Here is a 7,860-nt window from a genome sequence, read left to right as displayed (position 1 = left end):
GACGTGAAACTGATGTTGGATCACATTTTGGCTTTTGTAGTGGCACTAAAATCTGAGCTGCATAAAGAATAACTATTTTGGGGTTAGAGTTCAGGGAAGGTATTGGCATATCCTGCGAAACCACATCCTTTGACCAGTGGAGGGGAGCTTTCAGCAGCTAAAGAGCCAGGTGTTTCCCTCTGGAGTGGTGGAGACCAAACACAGAGATCAAAGAGAGGGAATACACTTACATCACTCATACAAATAGTGATGTCGCTCTTCGCTATGGGATGCTGAAAGATGAGTCTATGTTATTTTTATAAGTGGATATGTCAAAATTATGTTGTGTTTACAGCTTGTTTCTAAGCAGTGAGAAATGTATTTCAACTGTCCTAACTTATGTTTAATTTGTATCTCATGTGTGATTGAATGTTAATAATAATAATAATAATAATAGTCATTTGCAGCCTTAATTGTCTCCCTTTTAATAGGTCCACTGTTGTACCTCAACAATCAACAACTAGAGGTGATTCCCCCATTTGCTTCAATCGTATTGGATTTGGCTGCAACACTGTTTACACCTGAAACTCCCAGTGTTTCGTGGAATCGACGGGTCACCATACCCTCCATCAGCATAGTGGTGAACAGATAATGAGTGAATTTAAATCTTTTGGTGAACTATCCCATTAGATGGATGGGATCATAATTAAAGTTTCAGGGTAGAATTAATGAATTACCAAAACTTTAAACCACATCGGTTGCAGCACAAAATAAACCTGATGAGGCTTTAGAGATAACTATAATATGTTTATGAAAATTATGACGCATAAATTATGCATAAATAAATCACATCTATCTTTAAATAAAATAAAAAAATTGGCCTACATCTGATAATGAATAACAAGGAAAGACAGTTACATGTTTTTATTAGAAAATGTGTCTATTGAGAGACTTGAAAAAGACATGAAGGTCAAAACACTGTACATGTTTTCAAATGCAAATTCCCCCCTCTGATCACAACATGAGTGCACGTCGGTCTGATGGGCTCCACAGTCTGCTGCATGTTCACTGTGGGAACTGAGCAAAACTAGCCCAGAGGAAGAACAAACTATTTTACAATGAAGCTGTGCAGATATTCAGCTGAGGGTCCACACTTGACCCAGACTGCACCCTGATTACAACACTCGCAGCACCAACAACTTCTGCTGCATGAACCCCCCCCCCCCCCCCCCCCCCCCCCCATAGTACAAGAGTTACAGTCACAATGTGCTTTAACGTTTGTTGAGCATCACTTGGGCGTCACCACAGTATGACCCTGCCCTTTGGCACATATCACCTCGGACTTTAGCAGCAGAAATGTCCCAGCTCAGCCCGAAAACGAAAGGTCCCCTAGTGAAACTTCGACTCTACACATAATGCTTCTTGTCAAAGTCGCTATTAACTGTGATGGTCTTGGTGGGGGCGTATTTGATGGGATACGCGCCCCTCACCGCCGGAGAGAAGGAGCAGCACAGCAGGGTCCCGCCGAGCAGCAGCAGCGCAGTGGCCGCCCAGCCGATGTAGATCGCCGCCCCGATCTCCCGCTTCTTGGACGGAGGCACCTGCGGGTCGTAGAAGTCCACTATGATGCTGTTGGCCATCCAGCAGAGCGGCACCAGCACGAACAGGCCGCTGAGGATGTAGAGGACCCCCCCGGTGGTCACCACTTTTGCCTTCACGGTCTCTTCCCTGATGCAGTTGGTGCACTGCGCCCCGGCCACCGTCACCGTGAGGGCGATCACCGCCAACACGGCGGAGATGACCGTCAGCGCCCGCGCCGTCTGCAGGTCCTGCGTCAGGGACAGGACCGAGTCGTGGACTTTGCACTGCATCTGCCCGGTGCTCTGGACCACGCAGGACATCCACAGGCCGTCCCAGATGGTCTGTGCCACCACGATGTTCGAGTCGATGAAAGCGGTCACCTTCCACATCGGCAGCCCGCATGCGACCATAACCAGCAGGGTGCCCGTGAGGCACAGCGCCAGGCCGACGAACTCCAAGCACGCAGCAAGCATGGCTGTGCCTTTCCAACTCCCTGACAGGCTGCTGAGACAGGTGAGGTGACAGGGTCCTGTCGGTGGTCTCTCCTCTCAGCTGGAGGGTCTTGGTGCCTCTGGTCACTGAGTCGGCGCGCACACTCTGAGCCTTTTCATTTATGGGACCATCAGACTGACGCTGCCGCTGCAGTAAATCCGGCAAAACACCTCTCACAAACTTTGGGCCAATCAACAGTAACAGCATCTGTGTCTCAGCCAATGAGGGCTCCACGGAAGCGGCAGCGTGCTACACGCACTGATGTGTGTGAGACTATTTATTTACCATCGGAGCAGCAGATGTGTGGGGTCTTCCTGTGATTCAATGTGCAGGAGGAGGCGCAAAGCAGAGCAGCTGACATGGAAGCAGAAATGTGCAGTTTATCAGGATTTCCAAGTTAGTATTCGGGCTCATAATAATAAACCATTCTGCTTGAAATACCACTTTACAGACACCTTGATGTACACCGCAAATAATCAATATTTGGGGGAAATGGGCATATCCTCCCGAAGCACTTCCTTTGGAGCAGTTGAGTGCATCTTCTATAGAACAGTTAAAGAGCCAGATGTTTCCCTCTGGATGTGGAGGAGGCCAAACACTGAGATAAAAGAGAGGGAATACACAAACATCACTCAAGACGGAAAGTCATATTACTTTAACTGCTGGATGTGAAAAGATGGGACTGATAACACATCAACTTCATTTAGTTAATAAGTCAAAGTGATGTTAAGTTTCTCCCAAAATGCACCTGGATGGATCAGTTCAGAGATCAGTTTAATCCCATGTACTCATCCCTTCACCTTTTTGGAAACTTTGTTCACTACATTAGTTGAAGATGTTTCCACATTTAGAGTGAAGACAACCCTCATGAAACTGAGCCACTGATCCTTCAACACTGAGACCACACAGGCATCATTTTTTTATATTTTTGACCCAAGTCTTTGGCATGTGACAAACAGAGAAGGGCACACATGACACTGTGTGTGGAGGACAAGGCGACCATGTTGAAATGCTCCATTGTGTTCTGACTGTTGATGAAAAGTGCCCTCAACTCCCCTTTTGTTTTTGTGATTTAAGTAACATACACATCCTATGCGTAACGCAGCTTCAACAGAGTGATGAGAGACGCTGAGCTGCCAGAAGCAAAGCATGCTGGGCTGTAACCGCTCAAACGTTAAATGAAATCTAACCCAAACTTGACTCCTGGCTCTTAGCTTTGTAGGAATGTAAACAACTTTTAATTTTGGGCCCATGATCCTCATGTACAATATCTGCGAACCAGGAATGACTGTTTCAAGTTCATTTTCAACATCTAAATGAGTTCATATGAAACCTAGTCAGCTGCAAGGATTTGCTTTGTTGTGAAAGTGTATGACAGAAACTTTGACCCCTTCACCTCCGCTAAGATGAGTGTCACTACTCAGGGAACCAAATGGATCAGATAAGTAGTGAATATGTTCTCAGTGACTTGCTGATAGTTTAATAGCCACAAAGTATAGGCATGTGGCTGCTGAGGAAGCACACAACTCAACCACCAAAAAGGGGAGACAAGGAGGCCATAGCCAGGAATAAGTTTATCCTTGTGGCTGTGTATGTAGCATATGTATTAAATCACATTTGTATTTGATTTGGAGATAATTGCAGAAAGCGGGCCGGGAGATTTGAGGGTGCAGGTCGGTTTCCAAAAACTGACCCGTGAAGGAATTAGACAAAATATGAAATACTCTTTTCAGTGTAAAGTACCACAGACCACGCCCGGAAGAAGATTTGGCACCGGTTTTTCTTTTTTTACTTTTCTAAATTGTTATTCTAAATTTGAATTCAATGACGCACAGACTTCCTCCGGGTTCCTCTTCATCATCTAATTGAGATGAAACTGGTCAGTTTGAAAATAGCATCCTGTGCAGAGGTTAATGTCACGTGTGGTTGTGACCAGTTGTGTTTACTGCAGACAAACTGGTGCGTGTAGATAAAAAGCCGGACCACACCTGCTCTAATTACTCTGCTAATGTGGAAGATGCCCAATCTCAGTCTTTCAGCTTTAGTCATGAAGCTGCTCCATAAAGAGAGTGAGGGGCTGAGTCAGACCACTGGTATCAGGCCCTGGAGGTGGGGGTGGGGGTTGCCTGCTGACTGACGCACTGGGATGCCATAGCAATAAACACAAACAGGGTGGAGGAAGAGCTGGCTGCTGAGATAAAGTCGCACATACCCACAACAGGAGCAAACTTGTGCTCAATAGTGAAAATTTGTTCTTGCACGTTTAATGACTGCAGTACTGAAAATAACTGCATGGTCTGGTTTTTTTTTTGTTTTGACCTGGCTGCATGTAGTTTCCTGCTGACTTGATAATATGACACCAACCTGATGATTTTCAGATTTCGGACAGAGGTAGCAGGTGTCGGTGCTCGATGGACGTCAACATGCTGACAAACAACATTCCTGCAACAAAACACAATCAGCTCTGAGTCTGGAAAGCTCATTATTTCACACACACACACACACACACACACACACACACGCATGTGCACATGAAGGGGAATAAGTCATTTTATCACGTAGTAGGTGAGTGGGTCCAAAAAACAGTTTTCCTGTTGGCTGGATAACACGAATCCAACAATCTTAATTACAGTCAAGACTGTGGCCGCTGCCACTGCTGTGTGTGTGTGTGTGTGTGTGTGTGTGTGTGTGTGTGTGTGTGTGTGTGTGTGTGTGTGTGTGTGTGTGTGTGTGTGTGTGTGTGTGTGTGTGTGTGTGTGTGTGTGTGTGTGTGTGTGCACATGGTTTGATGCATGTTCTCAGTGGGCCAGATGCTTCCTCCTCTGTTTCTATGGCAGATTGTTTACTTCCAGCTCATTGTGTCAGTGCTGATACAGAAACACTTAGATTGAATGTCGCCAGAGCGAACTATCACTTTGTAAAGATTAGTTTAACAAAATCAACCAAACTTAAACATAACTTAAATTAACTTACTCCATCAAACTCCAGTTCCACCCTCACTCAGCTCAACTAAGCTCAAGAAAACTCTACTTCCCTTTACTAAAATCAGCTTATTGCAAACATTTGTTAAAGCAGGAGCAGGGATATACTTTTTTCTATTTATTCCAGACAACTATTTATTGATTCATATTGGGACGTGAAGAGGATTTGAGCAAATAAGATAAAAAGTGTTTCAGAGACATATGATCAACCCTACTTTTAACTCAGCTCGGCACAAACTTCACTTCATCTTTCGTGCAACGCAGCCAATCTCAGACCTAGCTTCACTTCCCTGTTTAAATTAGACCAAGATCAACACAGCTCCAGTTTCACTAAGCTCACCTTGAATCGGATCATCTTAAACTGCTCTTCATTTCACTTCAATTCAGCTCAGTTAGATCTCAAACTCAACTCACTGGACACTTTACGCTACTTTACTTTATTTCTTCTCAGCTAATCTCAAACTCTTTAAACTCAATTTGAGGTTCGGCTGAAGCTGGACTTCACTTCAACTCACTTTAGCTCAGCTGATCACCTTTACGTTAAAATTCATAAAAACAGCAGTATTCATCATATATAAACAGAGTCTGTTCCATGTATTAAAAGGTGTCTGATTAAAAGGAACGGAAACGGCGTCTTTGACACCTTGTTTTAAGCCAAAATGTCCGCTACCAGAAAAAGATGGTACCAAGCTCCCCCGCACTCAGTGAAGTACGGCGAAAGCTTGTGTGTCTGTGAAAGTGAAGGTGGATTTTGGAGCATATTAAGTCTTAAAATATGGTGTTAACAACTCCAAAAAACACTTCACCCACCCCTCCATCAGCATAGTGGTGAGTAGACAATGAGTGAATAATTTTTTTTCTGTTAACCATACATTTAAAAGTACTTTATGACTATTTATTCTTCTTCTGTCAGTCAGCGTGGCAAAGCACAACCAAGACTGACAGCTGCTGCGTGGTTATCTGGTGACGTGGGGGCAGTGGGTGGGAGGTCTGAGATGCAGCAGTGTTAGGATGTCCTGTCTCTTATCACTTCCCTTCCACTCCATTGTTTCTGCAAGCCACTGGGAACATTCTCCTCGACATCAACTGTTTTTATTATCCACAATGAAATGTCACCTGCACTGGATGTTTGGCACTTCGAGAGGTGTGCGGCCTTGGCATGATTTTGTGTTTTGCGCTTGTCCGGTACCAATATCTGGCACATGGGTCAGCAGGCGTCTTTAATATTAGCTGGTAATCAATCATGGACGCTGTCTTGTCAGTGACCAACAGAAGTTTGAGACCACACACTCTAAGTGCTCAATACAAATTAAGTGTGTTCAAAGTGACTCACCCCTTTGTATTTTTATCCAGCATAAGAATTTTAATATTCAGTCAGATCTTTGGTTAGAAAAAAACTTTGGAACCAAAGCCACATGTCTCATCCAGTTCATTCCGGAATCCTAAAAAGCTTAAGCCTACCGCCTACAGTCCGCTCAACTCGATTAAAGCCTCATATCTAAGGCCACAGAACTACTCTATCTCAGGTTTCTAGCTCTATTTGTTATGTACAGCAACTGAAAAACCAAACCGCCTGTGAAACTACATTTAGAGATCTGGATTTTCATTTTGATATGCACCAAATTGCACAACATGTATTTCAGTTCCATAAACCTGCTAAACATCCAGATTCTTTCATCAAGATCCATGTATTATTTCCTGGAAAATTGGCTTCTCTCGTGCAAAGTTAAAGAAAGTAAAAGAAGAAATTGGGTATCTGGCCCTTTATCCAGATCTACCCCAGCAGATTGGGTGGATTCTTTCTCGGTTCATGTCCCATCCTTCCACGAGTTCTGGGAATACATTTTGTAGTATTTGCGTAATCCTGCTCACAAACACACAAATGGACAGAGGTGAAAACACAACCTCCTTAGCAGGGGTAACACAACAAATGTCTGTCATATGATGTAAGGTCGTCACTGCCTTGTGCATTGAGGATCAGTACGTCCACAGCTGCTGTGAACAAACTGCTTTATACACTAGTTTAATGTGTACTTAACACCGCAGTGAACGGAGTTGGCAAGGTATAAGCATTTCATGCAGAATGGAATATGCTGTACTGTACTGTCAGATAATTTTAATCCATCCACCACATTATATATAGACTGCACATATATATTTATGTCTATTATTATATGATAAAGTAGGTGTAATGGCAGCGACTGCAGAATCAGCTCCACTTACGTCCACAGGAAGCTGCAGCCGTTGTAACATCAAAGACGAAGGTGTCAGCAGCCAATTTGTCATAATAGAGCTCATTGAGAATTATGACTTGACTGTTGACTCAGAGTGGAGGAAATCCCAGCACTAGAGAGTCATCAACGTGCCATGATGAGAGGTGAATGTGCTGTGTTACTGGGCTGTAATGTCCGCTGAGCCTCCTCCTCCTCTGGTGACTAATTCCACCTGTTCTAACAAACAGCGGACATGAGGTAGTCACTCAGCTCTCAGAGCGTCATCACAGCACAGTTGTCCTGTGTCAGTTCAGCTCCACACTTGAAAAGCTTCTCTTCATTTTCCTGTTAAGTCGTTATTTTTCAGTTAAACCTTGAATGTAATTAAACGCAAAGCTTCCGAAAATAGGGAGAAAGAAGAAAAGAAGAAGCAGCAGAGACTCCTTTTATGAAGCTGAAACAAGATAATTACTGCTGTTTTATCTTGTAATGTAATGTCATTTATTTTCTTTACACTGATGGTAATTCATGTTAAAAACAATTTACCTATTCACATCGCAGCCGACATATAAATTTCTTCAATGTGGTACATTTCTGAATGGAGTTCACTTCCT

At 43.7% G+C, this 7,860-nt stretch overlaps 1 protein-coding gene across 1 annotated transcript; it reads right to left on the bottom strand.

Moving 5' to 3' along the window:
• Positions 1-888: 888 nt before the first annotated feature.
• Positions 889-2,245, bottom strand: cldn5b (claudin 5b). The gene has a single exon (XM_053411101.1). It carries the CDS (start codon positions 2,031-2,033, stop codon positions 1,386-1,388), a length of 648 nt encoding a protein of 215 aa, XP_053267076.1. The 5' UTR covers positions 2,034-2,245; the 3' UTR covers positions 889-1,385.
• Positions 2,246-7,860: the final 5,615 nt, after the last annotated feature.

This window comes from Pleuronectes platessa, chromosome 19 (genome assembly GCF_947347685.1).
Source record: "Pleuronectes platessa chromosome 19, fPlePla1.1, whole genome shotgun sequence".
NCBI lineage: Eukaryota > Metazoa > Chordata > Actinopteri > Pleuronectiformes > Pleuronectidae > Pleuronectes > Pleuronectes platessa.
This window is presented reverse-complemented; position numbering and strand designations above follow the sequence as displayed.

Bases quoted from the DNA above. Each gene is read 5' to 3' on its own strand.
- cldn5b (XM_053411101.1), bottom strand. From the start codon at position 2,033: ATGCTTGCTGCGTGCTTGGAGTTCGTCGGCCTGGCGCTGTGCCTCACG.